The 25290-nt window shown below is 45.8% G+C and overlaps 1 protein-coding gene across 1 annotated transcript in view; it reads right to left on the bottom strand.

The window, feature by feature from the left end:
* The window catches only part of SMG1 (SMG1 nonsense mediated mRNA decay associated PI3K related kinase), a gene marked incomplete at both ends in the record, with an annotated part of 58958 nt that extends 50230 nt beyond the window's left edge, over positions 1–8728 (bottom strand). The window contains 2 exons of the mRNA XM_079542740.1: positions 1250–1413; positions 8640–8728. Of these exons, the coding sequence (XP_079398866.1) occupies positions 1250–1413; positions 8640–8728 (253 nt within the window). The remainder of the gene's footprint in view (positions 1–1249; positions 1414–8639) is intronic.
* Between the last annotated feature and the right edge of the window lie 16562 nt (positions 8729–25290).

Genomic DNA, 25290 nt, shown 5'->3' with positions numbered 1-25290 from the left:
GTAAGCTTACAGATTTCTTAAAATATAAAAGCGAACAAGGAATACAAGGAATTTGGTTTTGCACATCTCTTTTCAAGTCACAACTGAACAAAACTGCTGAGTCAAAGTGCTGAGCTCGCAGAGACACGTCCTGTAAGATACAGTACTTGAGGGAGTGACAGGTACATTCCTCCTCTCCAAGAGCTGCTTTCCAGTAAATTCAGAAAAACTTCCTTGCTGACTTGTATGCAACTTGCTATTTCACTATACCAGCACATGGTATTTAAGAATAATCCAGTAGATTTGAATCACACTAGATCCCTCCACGTTAGTTTCATCATCAGCATATCTGCTATCTGCTTTCTAGTAAGGCCATCAGTTCATCAACTTTTACAGCATGAAGATAAGCAAAAACTTGACTCATGCTCCTTTCTCCTATGAACAGCACTCACTACTTGCACAAAGTAAATCTGCCCCAGGATGTGGTGTGTAACTGCGTACAGAAAGATACAAGACAGAAAAGAAGAGGGAGTGCAAATGCTTTTGAGGTTCCACACTAATATCACTGGAATTCTGCAAGCAGAAAATCCTCATATTTCAGCTCTGTATTTAGAAATTAGAGAGTTGAGATTACAAGTTTTTCTTTCACAATGGATGCCATTTTGAAATGTCAGCTGTCTTCTACATGAAGTATTTCCATTCTCCCCACACCCTCAGGAAAAAAAAAAAAAAAAAAAAGCAACACAACTCTGCAATAATACAACCCATACATTGTGCAATCCATATGAAGTCAGACTAAAGCAAAGAAAAGCAGAAATTTCCCTTAATGACAAAAGACAGATTTGATTCCCCAAGATTCCAGTTTGCCACAGTAAAGCCACAGGAGATGCTCTGAGCAGTGGTGTCTCGAACCAGGCAGCCCATTTCCAACCCCAGAAGCACCAAGCACTACGTAGGAAGAAATTACAACTTGCAGACCAGACACATCCAAAATGCTATTCTTCAGGAAAACCGTTAATGCATTAAGTTTTTCCTTGCATTTTTCCCTTAAGCAACTACATATTTTCTCACTGCTCATATCAACCACAGCTTTTTTTCGATCCCAGATAAATCCCTTACCATAGTGATACTGTGGCAATAAGCTGCACTGATTCAGGTTTTTTTCCTTTTTTTGTTTTGTTTTTTTTTAAAGTTTCTCAAGCATTTTGAGTATACTCCCTTTCTTGGAACGTTCCCTCAAAATTTATACATGAAAGAGCAATCTGAATACCTTTGTCTTCATTCTGTATGTCAGTGTGGACTCTGATATCATCGTGTCTTTGTCGAGACACCACAGCTGAATTTGAGGGTTGTAATCCATAGGAGGCAGAATTGCCCCGATCTCTGGATGAAGAGTATTTTAAATTGTCCTGGTCAGCTGATGCACTGTCAGTTCTATAAAGAGAAAAATATTTTTTTAATGTAGGAGTATAACATGAGTGGGATTCACATTCACTTACAAAGGCAACATACTTAAATGACAATCCCAAACGTATTTCCCTGTGCTAAAACGTGCCCATTTAACCTACTCTTTAGGAAGTGACCTCAAATTCATATTGGAATTAGAATTTATTATCACAACAGCATGCAAAGGAAACATTCCAGTATCAATACTTTGTGTCAAAGGTTCCCAAGTATTTCAGTTAGATGCCTATATGAGATAGGAGCACAAACTCCCTCCACAAGTAACAAACAAAAGAGTGAGGTATAGATATGTATCACAGCTAGGCTTTCACACTGTGCACTGCCATCACTAATCCACACATGAACATTTACATAATATGCTCTGGGCCCCACTGAGCAACACAGGACTGGTTATTAGATGGAGGTGTTAATGGCACATAAGTGATAATCAATACAGGAAAAGCATATTAACTTTTTGCAAAACAAAAGCTGCAAAACAAGAACACAGGCTTTACTACAGAAAAAAGATGAAATGTAAATTAAGAGCTGTTATCCTTTAGAACAGTGCTTGCAGGCAAGTGATTTTTATATAAATCTGCATGAAGTTTGGACCACTCTTTTCAGAAAGGTGATTTATAGCTCAGAATAAACTTGTAAGGAACAAGGTGAGAGCTGTCATGCCTGCTCTCACTGGACACACCAAGTGATGTGGGTTTTAAAAACAGTTACTTCAATGTATTATATTCAGATGCATGAGATTCCAGAATTTAATTCAACTCATGACTATAAGTTTATTTCTTACAAGCAACACCAGAAACTCTACGCAAGAACCAGTAAAACCACAGCCATCCCAAAGCAAGAACTGGCAGAATGCTGTACATCCCAGCTGCAACTGCCATCTCACCACTGAAGTTACTCACAGAGGGCTTCGTTAAATCTGATTCTCAAGTTGTGGACAGCTCATATAAGAGTTGACCAAAAAGCAGGATGTATGATTTATTTTCATTCCTGTGAATTAACCACAATCTGCATACGGAGAAACGCCACGCGTTCTTGGGAAAAAGCTATTTCATTTTTACTTCTAAGAAGAACACTGTATTAGAGCCAGCAGCCAAACTCAGGGAAAAGGAGTCAAATACATCGCAAGGCCAACAGGGAACAATAACAATCTCAGCCAAAGATTTCTGGGGAGTGGGTGGCACCCAATCTGCCCCCGGGGCTTGCTGTCTTCAGATACAGCTCCTCCTCAGCACAAGTGAAGGAGACAGCATGGCAGTTCATGTGTGTAAATACAACTGAAGAAACCTCCCATGTATTTTAATCCTTTAAGAACCTTAAAAGACAACCTACTACCAACTAGGAATAAGATTCAAAAGAAGGAAATGCCACTCTAGCCCTTTTATCTGAAGATCCCAGCTAAAACTTCCACAGGGAAAAAGCTGTCGATGGGTTTTCCTGGAAGGTACACGTGCCTTTGGCCCCGTAAGCCAATGCACCTCTGGATACAGATAGCATGACTCTTGAGGAAGCATATACTGGGGCAGCACAGCACTGCTATGTGGAACAGGGGGCCACAGCCAGGGGAATCCCACTGGGAGCCTCTGTTCAGGGCTGGGATCACACAGATGTCACTGGACCTGCAGCACTCACTGCAGTTACACTGACCAACAACACTCAGCACTGTTTCCTCAGTGGTATGGACTTCAACCCCACTCACACCACATTCCAACTTCCCTGTCAGTTCCACAGCTCCCAGCTCTCCCTGCCCCGAAACCCCAAAGGGCTTCCAGTTTATGAGAGGATTCAAGCTGGATTTGCCTTTCAACGAAACAGGCTGACAGAACTGTGCTGTGGCTGTACCATCCACCAGTGTCCAGCATGAAGCCTGCAGTTCTGAAGTCTGAGCACGGGCTGATTAAACACACAATTTTTAGGATTTCATATCCCAACCAATGGAAGGACTACACATGTTCTCAGAACAGCCTGTCAGCATTTTGTAAGATTTTCCATTGTGGTGTGGTGCACCAGCCTATTGTTTCCCTGGGAAGAACTCCACACTTGGTTAGCTCTGCCTTTGGGGACAGCTTTCTGCAAGCTCACAGTGCACAGCTCATCAACCAGCTAAAGGTGAGCAAGATTTTATTTAAAATGTGCCATTTTCCTGTGCATCGCAAGACAGCAGTTCCCAATGAAGACATTTTCCCCACTACAGTAAGCCTGCAGTTTAAATAACCAGCAGCTTCTGCCCTTTCTTTACCATGTAAAGAAAAAAAAAATAACACTCCTCAGAAAGATACTGCTTTCCAGAGAACCCAATTCCATTACCCAACCGTTCATTCAAAGACCACTTTATCAGATACATACATTGACAACATCACAGAAGTGAAGACATGCCAAGTATGAAGGCAACCATTGTACAGCACCAGCAACAAGTGAACCGAAGTACAAAAACGTGACATCAGGTAAAGTTTAGAGGAGGTTCAGGCTGGCTATTAGGAACTATTTCTTCATTGAAAGAGTGGTTGGGCACCTGCACAGGCTGACCAGGGTGGTGGCAGAGTCACTGTGGTTGTTTTTTTGGGTTGTTTTTTTTTTTTACCTGCCTAAATACACTGAAATGGCTGCTACAGTTCCTTCAAGAAGGTTATGGAACTTCTTTTTGTTTGTTTCAAGGACATAAGAGAGGAAACCTACACATTATAATTGGAAAAGTCCACCCCTCCTATCAAACATATTGGCAAGATTTGACTACAGCAATTTGTGAGACTGAAGGAAGCACGGCTGAGAACAATTTGCTTTAAAAAAGTCTTTTTATGGAATCTGAAAATAGGTCAATCAAATATATTGTTTCTCTGGTTACATGGAAACCTTCAGAACTTTTGTCCGAGAATCCTGTTACAGACAATCTGGCATACTATTCGTTATCTGTGACTCTGTCAGGAGACTATACCATATGGGTATTATTTTGAGGTAGAATAATTAAGCATTTTTTATCTGGTTTTATTTCCAACTACAGGCTCAAGATGGGTGTCTTACTCTGTACACACATACTGTGTCTGTTATCATGTAAGCTGGTCAGTTTTCCTTGGTCATTTGCTCTATTTGCCAAGTTTATTTTTGCTATCATGCTTATCAATTCTTCACTATTTAAAATGTTTATCCACTTAAAACAGAGCAACCGTACCACTCAAATTAACAGCTTCACAGAGCGAGGACAACCCTCCTCCATTCTGCACTATCCCCTCTTACCATTTTTTTTTAGCACTGCTTAAGGCACCGAGATGAGCCCCCAGCCTGGCTGAGCCCGCTGCCTGCACTGAGAGCTCAGCAAAGATGTCAGTGTCTGCATCTGCCTCTCCTGTAGTAACATGGGGCTAGCAACTCTTCTTTCCTGCTGCACTTCTGCCACCTTTGCTGCTGGACAGCACCCACACCCACAGCCGCTGCTCAGGTCCCTCAGCTCCGCAGAGCTCATTCCGTGCACAGAGCTCACCCGTGCCCTCCTACAACAGACATCAGGAGAGAACGGCAGAGAGACCTATCCTGTATGTGCATTCTTTTCATGTTTTCCCATAGGCCACCCGATAGCCATGTTTGGGTGTAGCTGATCACCGCAGCTCTGGGATGGCTGCTCGCTGCAGGACTGTCTGCTCTCCAAGCTCCTTCTGCTTCCCACTGACACACTTCATGTTCTTTCATCTTTCTCATATCTCATTCTCCTCTGGTTTCATATTAAAAACAAAGGCTTCCACATTACAAACTTAGGCTCCCTCATTTTACAATAAAAACAAACACCCAAAAAAACCTCTTTGATCTCATACCTTCTCAGCCTTATCAACATATTCAGTGAACTCAGATGCGAAAGGAGATCCAGAACTACTCGTTACCAGTCCAGAGCTGCGCCTACTCCCATTCAGCACTTCCTGCACAGTCCTTCAAACCTCTTTCTGAGGCTTCCCTTGACCTCTTCATAGTCACACCTCAGAACTGACCTGCAGCTCACTCCCTATTAGCTTAACTCTAGCAGCACATCTCCCACCCATGCCTTCACTACATTAACTCACCAGCACTAATTCTTGCTGCCTGACACACCTCTGCCCTTTACAGTCACAGGAAGAGCACTGCTCTGGATGTCACTTTTTCAACCTGCTTGCTCTGATGAGCTTCTCAGCTCTGTGACAATCCCTCCTGTTTTATTTCATGTTAAACACAGGTACTCTGTTGCTTAGGTTATAAGCTACCTTTAAGGAGAATCACATTTTATTGTCTTATGATGTCCAGACTGACAGATCTACCACGTCACTCAGTCTGCCACTGCAACAGCAGAAATTACTGATTCCTAACATTGACTTACATTGCACAGGAAGCATACACTTCATTTTCAAGAACAAATTCCAAGACTGAACCTGTATGTAATAAGCCACCTCCAGATCTTTTATCAGATGTGAAAGACTTCTCCTTGTACTCCTCTTGCTAACCTGTATTACTGCAAAAGAGACAGAAGTCCTGTTAAGTCTTATCCCCCTTTCTTGCTCTGGCACAGTGCACTTGCTAAGCTGCCATCCCACACCTCTGCTCCTGCTGAGCACTATAATGTTCATACCAACTGTTGTGCCACCCAGTGCAGTTCCTATGGAAGGGCATTATTTATTTCACTACACAATCAGTCTTTAGTACTACACTGAATCAGTGATCTACAAAGCTGGAAAGATTAGCAGAGGAGGACAAGACCTCTTCAACAGATTAAAAAAAAAACAGCAAAGAAAAGCCATCACAACCACTTCATTCTTCTGTCACACCCAAACGTTGTGTTGCCACTACTTGCAGTCAGAAATACCACAGTGCACACACTGACACATCCGTGTGCATCAGCACAACTCCATCCTCTGCAATGCACAGCTCTACCAGCACACGCACTGCAGGAAGACCAGGCCATGTGCATTAACAGACAGGACAGTATTCATGTGGGCAAACCAAAAAAATCAAGTTCTAACTGAAAACAGCTCTCTCAGGGAAGCACCTAGGCTCCAACTTTCAGTTTCAGACTGTTTTCACCCCGAGTCCCAGCACTTACTAGCAGCACTAGAAACTAAGAGGAATCTAGGATTATAATGGAAATCACTCTGTTCATTTTTACACGCAGTGATGCATGCACCACAACAAAGTTTATCTGATAATACACACCCAAGCATTAGGAGTTCCTTTCTCCCCCCCCTCAAGCAACTTGAAACAACATTTCTCATTATTTTACCCATATATATTCCCTCCTCCAAGCCCTGCAAGGAAGCACTTACAGCAGTATCACCTGTGCTAAACAAAACAATCAAGAGCAAGGAAGAGGAAGGAAACTATACTTGCATATATGCCATACTGGGGGTTGTCCAAGAGCACATTCAAAATGCTTCACAAAGGAGAAAAACTCACCGATAGATTTATGTAACAGATCCCCTTTCAATGGCCTATCACTTAAAAACAATGGAGATTGATTTACTCTCTACTCTGTGCTTTAAGTGAAGTCTCACAGGTTCTATACAGCCAAAGCTGACACTGCGAGATGCAGAAACCATGGGTGTAAGAAAAACATGATCTGTGTTGGGACCATGTGAACACTTCCAGTTCCTTGGTTCTCTCACCAAGCTAAAAACTCCAAATATTTGAGAGAAAAGAAAGTTAAATTCTCACAAGTGGCAGAGTCAGTAAGGAGGTGTTACACATTTCTCTACAGAAGCCCCAGTTACACAACCTGATGGAAGCAGAACCAACCCCCGCCCACCCTCTGAGTTCCCTATGCCTGCTACACTTTCTCTGCTGCTTTCAGATTTGTTTCTGCAGTGGCTTCTCGGATGATTATTTTAAAAATGTCATTTACAGCAGCACAGTATTTGAGAGCTAAGGATGCCTCACACAGCAGCATAGAGAACCAAAGCTGACCAAGTTCTTGAGCTGCTGTACCAGCAGACAAAACGTTTCTGCAGTCACATTTTCACTTCCACCCCTAACACAACTAAATATGCTGAAGGCAGAGGTTTGTTGGACACAGCCTGTTTCCTAGAAACTACAAGACATTTTTTAGGCGAAAAGATAACACTTGTGATAAGTTATTACATCCAACCAGGAAGTGCCCATCAACGCCATCCACTGCAGGGATGCACCCCAGCTCCTGCAGGGGACCTCCAGGGGAGCAGTTACACACCAGAGCTCTGCTGCAGAACTGAAGTGAGGCAGGAGGTCAGCAGCAGGAGACCAATCTGCGTACATGCCAAGACTCTTCACTAAGACCGAGACACCATAAGACGTCACCCATGAGGACTGAGACTTCTTAAGCGAGGAAAAATGGCAAATTATCTGAGCAAACAGCTTCACAACAAGAAATCAGAACGTAAGTGCCCAGGCCACATACTGCACTAAGAACTGAACATCAGCCCTACAGTGCTGCTGGCTGTTCAGCCACAGGGCAGCTCCTGGCGCAGCAATACTGATGTCCCAACTCAAAGACTTCCCAGTGCCCCACGCCAGGCACACAGACACGTTCCTCACAGCGTGCCTGAATGTTCCCTGCTGGTGGTAGTAAAAGCAGGATCCCACACTGCACTACAGTTTCAAACACACTGAAAAAGCCCCATTACCAAAAACAAAAGAAAGAAAAAAATACATTTGAAGGAACACGATTTCCACAAAAGGCTTCTAGCTATTAACATAGGAAGGCAGAATACCACAGCACACGCGCAGCATCAGCTGTACAGAAGCAGCAAGGCCCGGCACGCACGCTCCACGCCCGACCGAAGATGTCAGCGCTCTCAGTTTCGCTCAGCAAGAGCCGAAGCTCCGGGCACAAACACTCGAACACCCCGTGGAACCCAACGCGCCGCACGACCCCATCGCTCCGCTCCCGGCTCGCGACCCCCCCCTCCAGGCACGCCACGCACCGCCGCGGCCTCGGAAGCGCGGGGCCGAGCCCTCAGCCCCCGCCGAGGCGGATCGCACCGCGGGGCCGCCGCCGTCCGCAGCGCCGCGAGGGCCCCGTGGTAGCGGGCCGCGCTCCGGCCCCGCCGCGCGGTGACAGCCGCGGCGCACCCGGAAATCCCTCCCGCCCCCCGCTAGGCCCGGCGCCGCCGCCCCGCCGCCCCTGCAGGCCCGGCGCTCGGGAAGCGGCTCCGCGCCGCCCCGCTCCGCCGTCCCGGCTCCGGCGGAGACCCCCCGGCCCCCGCCCTGCCCACCTGGGTTGCCAGTCATTCCAGCCCCGCGGGTGGTAGTGCTGCCTGCTGCCGGTGCCGCTCAGCCGAGACCCCGGGGCTCTGCGGCTCATTACCTTGCCCGAGACGGCATGGCCGGCCGGGCAGCGGCGCGGGGCGGAGGGAGGGGGCGAGGCGCGGGCGACGGCTCCTCACTCGCGCCGGGCGGGCGGCTGCTGGCTCGCAGCGGAGGGAGGGGATGCGGCCGCTGCTGCTCCGGCTGCTGCCCGGCCGCGCGGCACGCCGGGATGGCGGACATGGGCCGCCCGCCCCCGCCGCGGGGCACCATGGGAGGGCGGGGGCGGGCACGCCGCTCTCGGCGCCGTGGGACGGGGATCCGCGCGTTGGGCGCCGAGCGAGGCAGAGCGGGGATCCCGGCCTGAGGGCGGCGCGGTGGGGATCGCGGCCCCCGCGCGTGAGGGGGGGCCGGGGCTCCCGATGCCCGACCGTGAAGGCAGCCGGGGGAGCGGAGCCCCGCGGGCGTGAGCGGAGCCGGAGGCTCTTGGCCCCATGAGGGGAGCGGGGGGGAATACGCGTGACCTCCCCGCGCTTTGGATCGTCGCCCCTCTTGGGACCCCATCCAAGCAACCCCCCCCCCCCCCAAAAAAAAAAAAAGACGTCAGGGCTGTCCGCAGGGATCCGCATCCCTCGGAGCGCATCACCCTCCACCCATGCCGTGTTTCTGCTCTGTACGTGACTGCCGGGGCTGGCTGGTGTTTGGCAGCGGTCAGCAGAGAGCTGTCTAATCCCTTACTACTGGTTTCTCCTTCTTCCAGCTGCTAAAATGCGTTGCGAAAGCAGGCTGACAAAACAGCCCCTTTCTAAGGCTGGGTGACCTCTGTGAAGCAGGCAGCACGTTTGCTGGAAGGGCATTTGATGCACAGTGCAGGAAAGATGCCCTGCAGGTGGGAACGTGGCAGATCTGCAGGAAGAAGTCTCCTCAGTTCAGGAGATACTCATTTTCCAGAAGGATGTGAACTTGTCTCAGGCATATTTTTATTTCTCCCTATAAGACCTGGAAGCTTACATGAGCTTATTTGATAAACCACATTCCTGGCTGCAGAATATTTCCTTAGCTACGAAGAGTTATAATGACTCATTCGGTTATTCAACAAAGAGACCTGACCAGGATGAACTACTTTAAGTTCCATGCCTTCGGCTTGCTGTTGCTGACGGACCCAAGGAGCCTTTTAAACTCCCATGTGCCCCATAAGCCAGAGTTCTGTGGGTGACTGAGCGGAGACAGATGGCTGCTGCCGCCTCCCCTGGCTTCTGCTGGGCAGCCATGCGCCCATGATGCGTGCTTCTTGGCTGACATTCCATAAGCTGAACCTTGCTGAACCTGCACAGATCTCAGGAAGAGTTCCAGAACAACAAAAATTATATCACAGGGCTTCACTGTGAGTTAAGCCCATCTTGCAGGATGACCCTGCACCCACCAGGCTGCATTTCAACTGTCACACACTTGTGCATCATGAGTAAGTGAATGAGTTTTGCCAAAACAATCAATTCCACGGGCTACGATACATCATTTTAATTTACTTTTTCACAATTGAGATGGACATCCAGAATTATGCAATATGCAGCAAAATGAAGTTTTCCTAAGTATAGCAACAGTGCCTGCTGTGTGTTTCCTCAGCCTTCCCAACGTCTAACAGATGTCAGCCACTAGTGATGCAGCAGGGGATGGTTTTTCTGTTTATTTGTATTTATTTACAGAGTATCCCAATGGTAATGATATAAATCACTTGGAGGGAAAGTAATATTAGTAATGTATTTCTAAATATCTTTTAAATTGATTTAGCAGGAAAGAAAGCTGGCACAATATGAAAAATAACTGCCTGCACATTGCAGGAGTTTATGAACCAGGGATCTAATGTTGGTACAAGAAACTTTGTATCAGAAATCCTGTATCCTAGTGATGAATTTGTTGTGTGGTCTGATGCCAATCACTTCTGCGTGTGTTTGTCTCTATTTGTTGAATGTGTTGGTGATGTTCAGCTCTCTTAACTGCTGTTGTACACAGCCTTAAGAATGTAAAATGACGTATAGTTGCCAAATACTATTAAGGACTGGATCTGTTTCTACAAGTATTGTGTTATGACTTGTAGTCAATACTCTGAAGTAGAGCAATAATTATTTTTGTATTACTTGTTTGGTTGCAGATCTCACTTATCCATTCTGAAAAGATGGCCAAGGCCCTTCAGATACCACTGTATAGATGAAAAAGCAAGGAAGATGAAGCCCAGCTTTTCAAAACTGCCAGCTAATTTTCTGTCTTGAAGTTTGGTAGTTCATTTTTAGCTGCTTAGCAGTGAGCAGTGACACTGGTTAGAGCTGCTCTCCTTGAACCTTGTTAAAAATAAACAAATTCATGCCTGAAACTGGACTCCTCCCCCCAAAACAGAAATTTGTGGACTTTAAAAACAGGTCCTAAATCTCGTAAGGAGTTGATGACACTCCAAGATACGTCTCCAGCCTGTGTCCTAAATGTGTCTCATTCCACCCCACCAAACTGTCCATGTCCACCCTAACAACGAACTCTAGAGCGAAGACCACTGTGAATACCATTCTCCTGCTGCATAATCCATGATAAAGATTTATCTACTTAATATATAATATCAGGGTTTATTAATCTGTGTTATTTTTAGTTGGAGAAAAGTGCAAATTTATATATTTAACGTGCTGAAATAGAGTAGTTAGCACCATACTGCATCTTCACCCCTTACTAGTTTATTTCCTTACTGAACAGTATGTCTAGAAAAAAAAAAAAAAAATCAGCATGTGCTAAAGATTACAAGTCACTTTTGGCCCTTGGCTTGCTCTGATCCATAACAAAGCTACAGATTGAAAGAAAAACAATCAAAAAAAAAAAAAAAAAAAAAAAAAAAACCAACCAAAGAAATGCTATTTCCTGTTCTAGAAGTAGGACTCGAGCCAAGGAGCAAAACAGTATTTAACTAGAGCAGAGGAGCAAATGCCAAGATTCTGTAGCCTGACCATTGCAGATGGATGACTCTTAAAAATTACAAAGGTTTCCTAGAATGGTTCCTCCCTTTACCTGCCAATTCTATCACTCTGATGGCAGAATCCTGTTTTTATCGGTAACCCAACAGATTTTCTGTTGAATGGCCCCATGCAGCCCCAGCTCACTATTTTCTGGACGCTGTGAACTCAAAGCACGTGTGATGTGTGGCCAATCTGTGCAGGCATGGAGAGCCCAGGGAGTCCAGAACATATTGTGCTGCTGATGCAGGCACAGCTCCTCGGTGCAGGCACAGGAGGTCCCTCAGAGCTCCTGCTGTTTTCTCCATTAAAACGTCGGCAGGTAGAGTTGTCTGTGGAGATTGAGCTGCTTAGGAAAGACTCTGCATGTAAGGAATAAATGGTGCACAGGGGCGACTTTGTTTCACCCCACTCTGCTTTTTTCCCTCATCCTTCCAAGTGTATTAGTGCAGAAATCCAAAGAAAAGTGGTCCTACAAGAAAGGCACGTTGAACCCTTCTATTATTTTTAGAGTAAAAGCTTCCTAGTGCAAAAATAATAATAAAAAATAATAAAAATAATCAATCTTACATTTTAGAATTTCATAGTAAGTGTGCTTTGAATAGAAAAATAACAAAAAAAAATATTTAACCTTCTTTTCTTTACATAACACATTTTACTACTCTGAGTATTTATAAAGCTGCTTGGAGCATAGCTGGGATTGCACATGGAACCATCTGCTCTATTTCCTCAAGGTCTTTTAGAGGATAATTTTTACTGAACAGCATTCTTCTACATCAGTGCAATAAATACAATAAACTAACTTTGTTGCACTCACATTTTTGCTCTACTGAATTTCTTTAAGGATATTATTTCAGAAGGTGAGTACTTTACATCTCCTGTTAAGGAAGCATTAGATACTTCAGTAGACAGAATATGAGTAAATATTTGAGTTCCTGGCACAGATGTTCATTTTCAGGTTATTGCATCACGGGCTCTAGAAGTCCTTGTTTGTGGCATTGAAGCTGTTTCTTAATTCTCTGTTTATTAACTAATTGCTCTTCTGTTCATTATCTATATGCTAACTTCAACGTTCTATTTGCTATTTGCATACTACCAGCAACAGCCAACAGTCATATCCAGCATATAAACTGAAATTCCATTCAAATGAATGGTAGCTAAACAAGCAGTTGTTTGAGTTACTTTGACCTGACAAACACAGAGCCTTCAACAGTTTTAGATCTTGAAATATTTAGGTCTTGAAAAGCCCAAGGAAAAATGGCAGAACAGTAAAATTTCATTCATCCAATCAGCCATACTACATCTGTCACGTTTCAGAGGGGGTAAAACACAAAGACAGCCCAAAGGAGTAGTTTCTGTGTTGGTCTTCAAGATGGTATAAACTGCAGCAATCCTCTTACAAGCTTTGGAGGTTGTGCAGAATGCCTTAGAGATGGTCATGGCATGCATGTGGTGTCATGGAGTTAAGCTGACAACATCAGAGCAACTGTTAAAAAAGAAAAAATTCTCACGATCTCTGAAAAATGAGCCTCTTCATGAAATCATCTCATATCTGATTGGTAACAACACTGGCTGACAATCAAGTATGCTTTTACCTATGCCAAATAACTGTGTGCCACAAGCAGCAGTGCCCTCTCTTCTGTTTCACGAGATTTCCTATCAGGCTCTGCATCCTCCATACCATACGTGGGAGCTTGCCCAAGATGTTCTATTGCCTGCAAGCCAGACAGCATGGCTGCAAATCAACTCATATTGCTGTGAGTTGGCTGTTTTGACGGATGGTCTGGTAGAGTTGTACAGTTTCTGTTATTTCTGGGGAGCCCGGGCTGAAGCTTAATGAAAAACACTGCATTCTGCAAGAGTGAAAAGCTGAATCAGGACTTATGAGAAACTGTGTATTATGAAATGCTGCACAGAGCTGGAACAGAGCTGGCGTGAGCTGCACTCACTGCAGAAAAAGACAGAGTTGAAACAAGCACTTATCTTTTACAGTGGGTGCCAATAATACAAGACCATCATACAGTGCAGTCCTTCTCAAAAATTAACAGTGTACTTGATGCTGAATTACTTTTCCAGTGAATCTGAGAATTTCCATCTGTTGAAATAACTGCTCTCTACATAAATTTTCATGCTCAGTAGACCCAAGCTTATAAAGCGTTTGTTGAAGGGGTCATTTGAAAGAGGCTGCCAGGAAAGTATCAAGCCCTTAAGGCACAATAAGCCCAGGGAAATTTGTTTGGATGCTGCAATGAATCCAACTAGTTAATTTAGTTCAGTTTGATGCTGATAGCAGAGAGCTATGAAAATTAAAATAAAATTTGGTCTGAGAGGTGTAGTACAATTAGAAGTGAAACACTCAGCAAACTCCTCCCCAAAGGCATTTGTCCTTTAATCTACTCCAATTTTAATAGTTTTTTTCTAGGCTTATTTCCCTTGCTATTTTTTTTTCCTGTGTCCCGGGTCTCAACCTGACCAAGTCTTCATCTCTCAGTTTTAACTTGAAGTCTCTGGTAGGTATTGATATCACCAGGGATGTCACATGAGGTCATATTTCAAGTGACAGCTCAATAATGAGGTTTTATAGGAAAAAATAGGTATTAGAGCACAAAAGTGAGGAGACACAGGGCGAGACTCAGAGAGATCTAAGCAGCAGATCCCTGTTCACCAGAGTTCACAGCTCTGACCTGGGCAATCTTCCATGCAGCTGAGTTTATATGTGAAATACAAGAAGAATATCTGCCAATTCTGCAGACCTTTCTCAAGCCCCACTCAGATTTTCTCACAGTTCTCCTGAAGTGCGTTTTGGTGGAAATACCCAAGTTGAGATCTCTGACTACAGTGCTGGCAATGGGACCAGACGTTACTAACAGAGAACCCACAGCCTGAAAGCTGGCCAGGGGACCATGCAAACTCTGCTTCCCTAAGAAAGATCAGCCTTCCAGGCCACTGTGCCACAGGACGACAGTGTGGCTGTGGTGGGCAGATGTCCCCATGGTCATGGTCACCTAACTCCACCTAGAGCACCTCAGCAGCCTCAAGGTCTACCAGAGAGGATTTATGGCCCATACACAACCTGATTGAAAACACACCTGCATACCTGTGATTGAGTGCTATTGTTATAAGGAAGGCTATGTCTGTATCTGAATATGAACGCAATGTGCTTCAAATTTAATCAGATGAGAATGGTTTGTCTCCCACTGCCAGCTATGTTCAGTGCCAACTTGATATCTATTTGAGCCCATGAAAGGTTTGGTTTGAGGTGGTTGCCTCACAGCATGTCAAAGAGAATCTCATTTCCTACATAACATACATGCATTATAACCACCAAATCATATTCCTGGAGTGCCCTATCCAAATCACTACGATTTTCAGCCTTTGCAATTTTCAGCCTTTCAGTGTCCATACAAAACACAGCTTCCTTCAAAACCCAGCTTTGACTCAGCCCCAGGCCAGGATGAAAAATAAAATCGTTGCTTTCCAATCTGAATTCTGGCTTTCTCCTCCATTAGTAAATTTTTATTTTTCAACCCTCAACCCTTAATTGAGCTTTTGCATGTTAAAAACTCCAAGGGCTTAAACATAAAGAAACAGAAGGAAAACAGCAGATCTCATCATGCTATCCTTACATGTTCTTCTAATTCCTTTTGGCAATTTACATGACTGATATTCCTCAATCCCTACTCATTATGATTTCTCTTCTAAAAACATGCAATTCCATGAACTTTGCTTATTTTAATGCTTTCTAGGTAGAAGTGACATCTTTGCTTATGTTTAGCGCAGCAGGACATTGACCTAGTTGGGATCTCTGAGCACAAAACAGCATTAAATCTAACAATTCCCCCATAGAAGAGACCAAGAGTCTGCAGTCAGTGGGAGCCTCCCCATTTGGAGCAGAGTGAGCCCTGAAGCATCCTCGCTCTCTCTCTCCCTTCCTGTGTTGTTCTGGACTGTCAGCTACACTACATTTTGTCCAGTTCTGTGCAGCACAGCCATCCTCCTCAGTGCCACAGCTCCTGGAGCTGATGCACACAGCAGCGTTGCAGCTCTTTAACCCAAAGGATCTTTAGCAAACTGAACCAGCCTCTCATTTGGCTGAAAAGTAATCAAAAGTGGCATAAATTTATGATCATCTTTCAGCTAAGTTCCTTCAAATTCTTTAATTAGATTGTTTTCAGTCTACAGTTTGTAATTAATTCTCTCAGCTCCTTGACCTCATTGTTCTTCATTCTTGCAGATATGGAGATCATTCAGAAAGAATAAAATTAGCCTTGAAATAATCAGTAGTGCACAAAGACAGTGCTTCATCATGGTGCTTTTTCTTGTTATTTCTGCTTGCTGGATATAAAAACAGACAATGTTTTCCTCTCTCAGCTCATTCATTCAGATGCTTTTGTAAAACACTGACTGAAAGCTGTGCTGCATTTATGCTGTGTCTGATGTGCCCATTAGTTAAACACCTACTCTCCAGATAAATGGATTTCAGCTTCCCATGTACAAAGCCGTTCCACCAAGCCCATAATGACATGCCCACAAATCCATAAATCTTGGCCGTGCACTTCCACCAACACAAAGCTAGTGAACAAGCTAAAGAATGTTTAAACACCAAGAAGAAAACCACAATCAGAGCAAAGAGTGACAATGAGAAATGCAGCAGCACAAACCAGAGCTGCACAGGTAATCGCTGTTTTGGCATAGGTACCACTCTGAGCTGTGTTTGAGTGTGCACAGAATACATACATATGCCTGCATTTTCACACAAACTATCTGGAGCAACATAACCTACATGTTTTAAGTCTGGAATCCAAGTTGGGAAAAAAAAAAAATCTGTTTGAGTGAAATATGTCCTCTACATTTTGAACTTCATATAATTAAAAATGACATTGCAGCAAAGCACAAAGCAACCCATCGCTTTTAAGATTGAATGAATCAGGCATTCAGAGGTAGGTTCATAACGTATTTCCTTCCTCTTTTCATTCCCGTCTGCCTGTCAGTGCCAGCTGCATCAAGCTGGTTCCCCAAGGCTCTCAGGGTTTGCCTCTCAGAACAAACCAGACCAGCCCTGTGCTGGACTTTGCTGAAATGGCCACAGCCCACTGCACCACAGGGAGATGCATAGCAGCATCTTAAAACAGTTTTACATGTGGCTCACTGAGGTTTTCAAATCAGTGGCAAGAGAGGAATTTGCATCAGCAGTGGAATGCATGGAATTCCTCTTGGTTCTCCAAATCCTACATCATAAATCATTTGCCATAATGAAATATGTAAATTTCACCTACTCTTCTTTCATAAAACACTTGAATTACATTATTTTATTTTTATATTTAGATTCTTTTTGCTGGATTCAGCTGAGCCTAATATCTTCTGAATATTAATGGACTTGTATTGCACTAAGGTGAGGATGTGGAGAATATCTGGCTCCTTGTGGATTTCCGGCTATGGATTGGATGTGATTTATCCAGGGAGGGTAATGGAGTTACCATCCCCAACCGGAGCCCTCCTGTATATTGGGGGTAAGTTACTGCAGGGCACAGACCAGCATATTAATGCAAATTGGAGTTGAGGATTATGCTAATGTGTCAGGCTGTGCTGACACAATGTGTCCCCCACTGGAGTGGGGAAGTAGGGCAGGGAGCTGGGAAGTGCAGCCTCTGCTGCCATCCCTGCTGGAGCTGCAGGGATCAGGGGAGGAGCTGGAACTGCCGCCTTCAACATATGATTTTATAATTTCATAGGCTGCCCTATTTATGTCTAATTGTCACCTGCTCACTTGCATCTGCATTGAAAGGGGTCTTCCTGTGCCATTGTGTCTCTGTTGCACTGTGTCACAACGATTCACCAAATTCACTGCTCACTGGCCAGCACTAACCACTTTCCTGCCTGCCAGCCACTGCAAACCCCAAATGACAGCTTCTCTCATGTCCTGGTTTTGTCAGTAACGGCCTGCACTTCCATATAGCCCAAAGTGGTTTCAGCAATAGGATTATTTGATTCCAGTTTTACTTCATGCAGTTTTACTTCATGCAAATTCAAATTCCTTCATATGAAATGGCTCTTTACCAGACATAGCAGTGTCATGGGAGCTCAACAGAAATATGAAGCCCTGTGAAGGGTTCTGCATGGGGCAGAACAGTCACATCAGATGGCCACGACACACCTCTGGATTCTTCTACATGTGAGGTTTACCCTGCATAGAACCAGCCCCACTCAGTCTGCCTTTCCGTAGCAGCACTATGTCAGTGCAGGAGGTCTCAGATCTGACGGTTCCTCCCACAGCCAGGATGGGCAGAGCAGCTGAGAGGCCAAAAATTCAACGTCTCTCTTCATTCCAAGCAGTGTGTTATGAAATACACATCCCTAGTGGAGCACTGGGAGTTGCTAAATGAGTTCCCGATAGTCTCCATAGCAATGGAAAGCATGCTAAGAACAGAAGCTATGTGAAGATGTGTGCCAGAGATAGGTATCCTTGACAACAGCCAAGGCATGGGAGCAGTGCTGCCGGAACTGGTGCGGGGTGCTCCATCCCATTGCATGATGCCAGGCACTGCACAGGGGCTCCACTGAGCAGCACTGAGACAAGGAGAAATGGAACCACAGACAGCAAGGAAACCACTCCCACACACACGGAAAGATGTGTGTGTGCAAGTCAGCTCTTTTGCTTACCTACGAGCATTACAGGTACACACACTGCAAAGTCAGATATTCAAAAGTTACCAGGTTTGCTATATTACATATATACATAATCATGTGCTGTCCTGTTTATTTGCCTTATGAGACACCCCTTAATTACATGATCAAATGAGACTGTACTGTAGGATCCCTGCCTTGCTGAGAACACAGGCAGATGATGCTACCCGATTGATGAGTCAATATTTTGTCTTTTCCTTGTTGTTCAATAGCTTGCCTCAGGCTTTCTTTATTTTATACTCTACAGATTCACAAAGACAGAATAAATTCCCTCCTGACAATTTCTGCAGCAGTTATTAGAGCAGCAAGGTTAAATGCTACCAAACTGGAACAATGCTAAAAATACTAGCTAAAAAATAAACCCTGTCTACAAAGGCAAAAAAGCCAGGAGCATCAAGACAAAGCCATTCTACAGCTGCACCATTCACTGCTTGCTCATAGCACTCAGAAACCAACCCATCCAGCTGTTCCTTTTGTTCCCATTTCCCTCTCCATCTTCCCACATTTCAGTAAGGTTTTGCAGCACGGTGCTCATCCCATCTCCTTGCTGTGCCCTGTGGGCAGCAATGCTCCACAAAGGGCTCTGATACTTGGATGGTCTGACAAGTGTAATTAATAACCAATGCCAAAACAAAGCATCGTTTAACTTGGTGAGCAGGGAGCTGGTCCTGCCATGGGGACTATAATGTAAAAACAAGGTCCTTCAGGCAGCTGCTGAGCAATAAGTAAAGTCCAAGCCAGGGACTATCACTATAATGGCCAGAATAAACAAAGCACAGAGTTTTCAGGCAGGTAAAGCATCACAAAGCCCAGTAATGTTCTGTCACTTCTGTAATAAATGAAACACATAGTTGAGCTGTTTGAGTTTTTAGTCAAAATTAAATCATATTGATTTCCTCTGGCTTTCTTGTAATTTTGTAATTAAAAGAAGTAATAGCCCTTTGAGTAGTTAAGCAATTTAGAATTAATTCCACTGTTATATACTATTTCAGTTGCTAGCTGAAGGAGCAGATCCATCCTTATCATCCCACTGTGCTCTACATCAGAGATCTCTGTATTCCCTGGAAGCCAGGAGTCTGTGAATCTGTCTGCAGCAATGTCAGCAGAGAGGGTTCTTAGCCTTTGTAACTAGCAGCTAACTGAAACAAAAAATAAAATAATTTGGGGGGGTGGGGAGGGGAAGGAGGGAAGGGACATGAAATTGGAATGTAGAGCCCACTAAGCTCTTGTCTAGAGGCACCAGGTTCCCAAGACAAGAGGCTGCAGTCCCCTTCAGGCCATTGCTGCTGGGCTCTGGAAGGTCCCAGCAGTTTGCTCCCGTCAGAAGGAAAGAGACACCAAGGGATGGGATGAAGCCAGCAGAAGTTGGGTCTCAACCTAGAGGCAGACTTGCTGGTACAGCACGAAGTGCAATCACGTTGACTTTGAGCTCATCTGACACATCCTCTTCTGCTTAGTAATCCTTTTTATCTGTCTGAAGTTTTTTTCAGTTTCTCAACAAAAAAAAATCACTTGTTTTGTAATTAGCACAAGGCTGCAAGTGCTGCCCCTGCTCTGAAGGAAATTTTCTTCTTGAGCCCAAGGTGTCATGGTGAGTTGGCCCTGGCTGTGCCAGGCACTGCGTGCAAACCTAGATCTGCCAAATGAAACAGAACAGCAAAATGTGCCACAGGCTGCCAATGAGACAGACTGCATCGCAGAGGGTGCTGCCTCCAGGGCCAAATAAATGCACACCACTGGAGATGTACAGAGCTCATGAGAGGCACAGCTTAGCAAGCAAGCGAGTCCCAGGAAAGGCAGCACATCTGAAAAATAAGGGACATTTTCTTAATGCCTTTTATCCACACATGCAAAGCTGTCAGCCTTGATAAGTCCTACATGAGATTTTGCTTGTGTTGTCCAAGGAATAACGTTTGTCTCCGGGACAGAAGTCACTCGATGAACATTTCGGGTCAACTTCACGACTCACCAGAGCATCATTTTGTTTGCTGTTGTGTGCCTACAGCATGAGCAGTAGGACAAGCAGGCAGGACACCTTCCTTCCTACATAGGCTGCAGGGGCTGCTCCTGCCCTACGAAAGTCCCAAATTCTCCTTGAAGCTGGAGGAACAAAACCAGTACGTGCATATAGCATGGGGCAGACAGCAGCTGCAATTCAACCACACTCCAGTGAAGCTGCATAGAAAATTAAGATACAGAAAAACACTGAACAAATTGACAATGAACTCAGATTAAAAGAAAGTGAATATCCTGACCTTCAGCCCTGTATTTGCAGGCACATATTCCTATACAATGTGTAGCAGCAGTGCTGCCTGCTGCTGGAGCTGCATCAAACCGCAAACAAGAGAGGAACTCAGAATATCATTGCTATGCATGCTCTCAGCCCAGAGTAAAAAGACTGCCCCTTGTGATTACAGCTTGTGCTAGGAGGGAGAGCACAGCTTTCCAGTTAGCCAGGTGAAGGAATTACACTGAATTTTTGGCAAAAGAAGCAGCCCATCCCCGGGGGCAGAGTGAGGCTCCTGGTGCGCTGGGTGCAGGTGGGACTGGAGCTATGATCAGTGCCAGGTGCCCCTGTCTCAGCCACAGGTGGTTTTAGGGCAAAACATTGACTGTGCTGAGAAAATTCAGGAATAATTCAGCTGAGAGAAAATTGAGGAAAGCCTTTAGGAAAGTTCTAAAGCAACTGGCTGTGCTATTATTTGGTTTGTCCCTTGCTGAAACCTTTCCTGACTCACCCTGTTTCTATGGGTTTAAATCCAAGTCCTCATTTCCCCCCCACCGAACACCTCTGCAGTCTTTCTTGGGATGGCAGGGATGACAACGTCTGCAGGCTCCCTCTAATGGAAGAAGGATGAAATAATCAGATTTGATCGAAGCTCTCCCGCTCCATCGGCACGGAGGAGCGGCTCCAGCTCGTGGGTCAGGTCAGAGCTCAGCCCGTTTTCTCCAGCTGTAGGGGCAAAACGTCCCCCACCTTCCTCTCAACCCCGCTGTCACACAGCACGTGCACAGGCGCTATTCTGTTCTTTTCTTTGAATTTCAAGGGATGAATTTCCATCTGTCGCGATGCTGTACGGCAGACCTTAACGCCTCCCTTCTGAGAAGGACACCGTGCAGTTCTTGCTCTGATCAGCAGATGGCCAAATATTACCACACATTCCTAATATTGATCTCAATCGGGCCATGTAACTGGTTACAAAATCGCTTTCCTGCCAGAAGCGTTTCTTTATAAAATGACACACGTACTTGTGGCATTTACCTTCCTATAAGCAATATTACAAAATGTGTGCCAAACGTTAACATTCATTTCCTTCCACGCTCTCGATGGTCTTGCCAAAGGAAGGAGCTCTCGGCAGAGTGTAATAAAGCTCTGCCCTCAGTCACCTGAGTGTTATTTCTTATTTCAGATGCATTTGGAGGTGCAGAGGGCCAGGGCCTGTGCCCACACCCCAGCTGGCAGCAGGTGGCAGAGCGAAGGTGCTGCTCACGGAGCCCAGAGCCATTAGGATGCAGAAAGTGTTTCATTATAATGTGGATCAGGCCTTGCCACGGCTTGGTTTTGCAAGCATGCAGCTCAATTGCTTCCTCTGCTCTGCAGAAAAGCCAGTGCCGCTCGCACCATGGCGCTCAGCAGGGCAGAGGGGCTTCAGCATTGCGTCATGTCTGAGAATAATCAGAGTAGGCACAGCACCACGGTGACTAATGGGAGCAAAAAGCCAAGGAACGACCTTTGCAGCATCACCTCGGGGCAGGCTGTGCAGGCAGCGGGGCTGGCTCAAGGGGAGCTGGGAGCTTGGAGCTCAGGCTCCCCATTGCCAGAGGCCATGTGGGCAGACACTAACCCTAACCCTGACTTCTGCCTTTCCTGCTAAATAATGATGCCTATGGGGCACCACGCTGGGTTCACACCCTCACTTCTTATCCCTGCCCACAGTCAAGGAGGGACATGGAGATGCTGCACCTTGAGTAACACATGTTGGGATTTCCAGCTTTAGAAGGACTCTCTTAGGGGATGAAGACCTAAAATAATTTTTTCTTCAGTAAATATAAAATTATCTGTGGCTGGGTGATCTGATTAAACCAATTCAAGCAGACATGATTTAGGTATCAAACTTACCAATTTGAGAAAATAATTCCCTTCATCTTTTGAGAGCCCTGTTATGACCAAGAGCATCACTGACTCTATGGCAAACATAATTCCACCCCGAGACACCAGCAATCCTGGTAAGCAGTTTTAGAAACATGCATTTCTGTGTATGTCAGAGAAAACAGATGAGCTGAAAATAAAATCACTCACTAAAGAATAAACAGCGCGTCCTGGCACAACTCTGTGCACTGCATTTTCTTGGCTGCAGGATGGGGACTTCCAGAACCTGAGTCCTATTTTCATGCCTGGCCCAAAACAGAGAAAACCGGGAGGGAAGTCTCTGCTGTGCTAAAGGGGCAAGCATTGGATGTAGGCATGCAGCCACAAGGATGCTGTGCTAAAGGGTCAAGCACAGATGTAGGCATGCAGCCACAAGGATGGGGGATGGAGAGCATCCCCTAAAGCAGAGGAACAAGTTCTCCAGCCCTGCACACAGAAGAGATGCCAGGTCTTGGGGCCGCAACCAGGTACTGCACACAGCAATGCAATCTCCACGCGTGTGTTCATAACCCTGCTCTCGTGCTGATCACACCAGCTGTGAAGGTGGCTGCTAAGCAACTAAACCCAGGCGAGGAGGCACTTTTGAGATAATTCTAAAAATAGGTTCCAGTGGATGAGACGACGTGAGCATCACAGCGGTGACGTCAGGTCCTGCACTGCCTGCAGCCTGGGTGTGCTGCTCCAGGCATCCCCAGGGAGCAGCACCGACACATCAGCAGCCTCTGACACAGCTGACAGCCTCCCACACGCTGCTTCCGCCCGTGCCTAAGGCAGGGTGCAGCCCTCGGGCAGCCTTTGGGGTGCTGCAGGGCATGGGGATGGCCATGTTGCATGCTCACCTGGGTGGGGAAAGAACAGAGAGGATGCCCTGGGAAAACGCTCGCTCCTCCCAGAGGAAATGGCCTCCGAGCAGCTGTGCCATACATTTCCCAGTCACCACACACCGGGGTGTGGATGTGCGTTCATCCCCCAGTTCCAGTGTGAGCAGTAGGAGCTGACTGATCTGCAGCAGGCTGCACTCCATTCCAGCACCTTTTGGGCACAGACACCGCCGCTAGAACAAATACCAGAGTTGGACAAAACGACTGCGTGTCAACATGCTGGTGACTCACACGGTTTCAAAGAGATTGTCAGGAGGATCCCGTTCAGTGCCTTTTAACAAGCCACAGTACAGACACCCAGGCTGGAAAGTCTGTTGTGCCCTGTGTCTTTCTTGACTGTGATCTCAGTGCATTGGAAGGAGATTGCCGAGTGAGAAGCACTGTACTTATCTGCTGCAACACAGCAGCTCATGGAATCTTTCTACAAACCCATCAGGAGGGCTGAGCCATATTCACATGCCCATAAGCATTTTACGAAAGGCTTCTCACCACCCATCAAAGTGCACCAGCAACACGACAGTGGACAAGTGGCACACATGGGCTGGTACCTGGAACACAGAGCTGCCCAGCCCATGGCAGCCTGCAGCTGCAGCCACACATCTGCTCACTGCTCTTCTCCCTGGGTCACTGAGTGCTCATCGAAACACTGAGAGTTTGACACCTTCTGGCTGAGAAGTACAAAGAAATCCTTTGGAGGATCTTGCACCATAAATGTACTTGCCTGTGCTGGTGTATATCTAAGTGATAAATGAAGCTCAGCACATTTGAAAGAGCTTAATCTTTGAAAAGCAAACCAAAGCCAATAATCCTTTGTACTTCTGCGATTCCATCCATCTGGTTGTTTTTGCTATCCTTCCAGACCAGTGTGTGGGAGATGGACACAGCCCAGCTGGGTCTACAAGTTCATCACACTGGGAAATGGGAGGAAAAGGGACATGGAGGGACAGCCTCAGAGCCAAAACAGCCTTAAACACAGGCACAGTCTAATCTGATGCACAGAACATAGAAGAGGTCTGTGTCCAATCTCTCCCATTCTGGGGTGACTTTGGAGCAGAAAGTCACACCCAGCCCACGCTGGTCCTTGGGACAGCAGCTCATGAGATGAGGAGGGGATATCCCATAGGTTCCCTTTCCACCTGCTGCAGCAAAGGGCCTCCCAGGATCCTCACCTGGGAGCCTGGTTTCCCTCATAGGAGTACAAATGCTCTTTTCCAAGAGATACTGCAGATTTCTCACGGCATCTCCAAACTGTTCCAGCACCCACAGCTCCCAACAGAACCATCAGCAGGGCTGGATGTCGTGCAACTCCAAACCACCTTTGCTTGCTACAGCCTGGACTCACCCCAGGAGTCAAAGGCCTTCAGGTCTGCTCGCTTATCATTGCTTCAGGGCATGCAGGAGGTTTCAGCTCTCTCTGTCCTCAAGATGTATTGGAAAATGACTCAAGAGAACAGTGTGTTTGCCAGCTTTGCCCTGCATTTTTTGGTCCAAGAGATTGTCACAGTCTGACCATCACGGCAAGTTCAGTTGTCAGTGGGTGGAAGGAATGGACCACTCCTGGGCTGTGTGTGTGTGTGCCGGTAAGAAGCGCTAAGAGCATCTGAGAGCAAAGCTGCAGCTGGACAGGTTGAGCCTAAGGAGCTCAGCTCAAATCACCAGAGAGGACTTCCCACCACTGCAGCCCTCCAGCACGGGGCGAGTGTGCCCCAAAACCTGGGGCTTTATTTCCCCGTTAGGCTCCACCATGAAGTCTCTTTGATAACATTTTTATGGCCCCATCAATCTTATTTAAACTTCAGCACAAATAAATCACAGTGCATTCACAGTCCCATCACGGTGCTCTGACTCACCCAGTCCCAGCAGACTCTGTGTGTTAAATTAATTTTGGAATGTGTTTCAGAGAAATTGTTTCAGC

Source organism: Tetrao urogallus (assembly GCF_951394365.1).
Source record: "Tetrao urogallus genome assembly, chromosome: 15".
NCBI lineage: Eukaryota > Metazoa > Chordata > Aves > Galliformes > Phasianidae > Tetrao > Tetrao urogallus.
The sequence above is the reverse complement of the archived record's forward strand: the minus strand, read 5'-3'. Positions and strand labels throughout refer to the sequence as shown.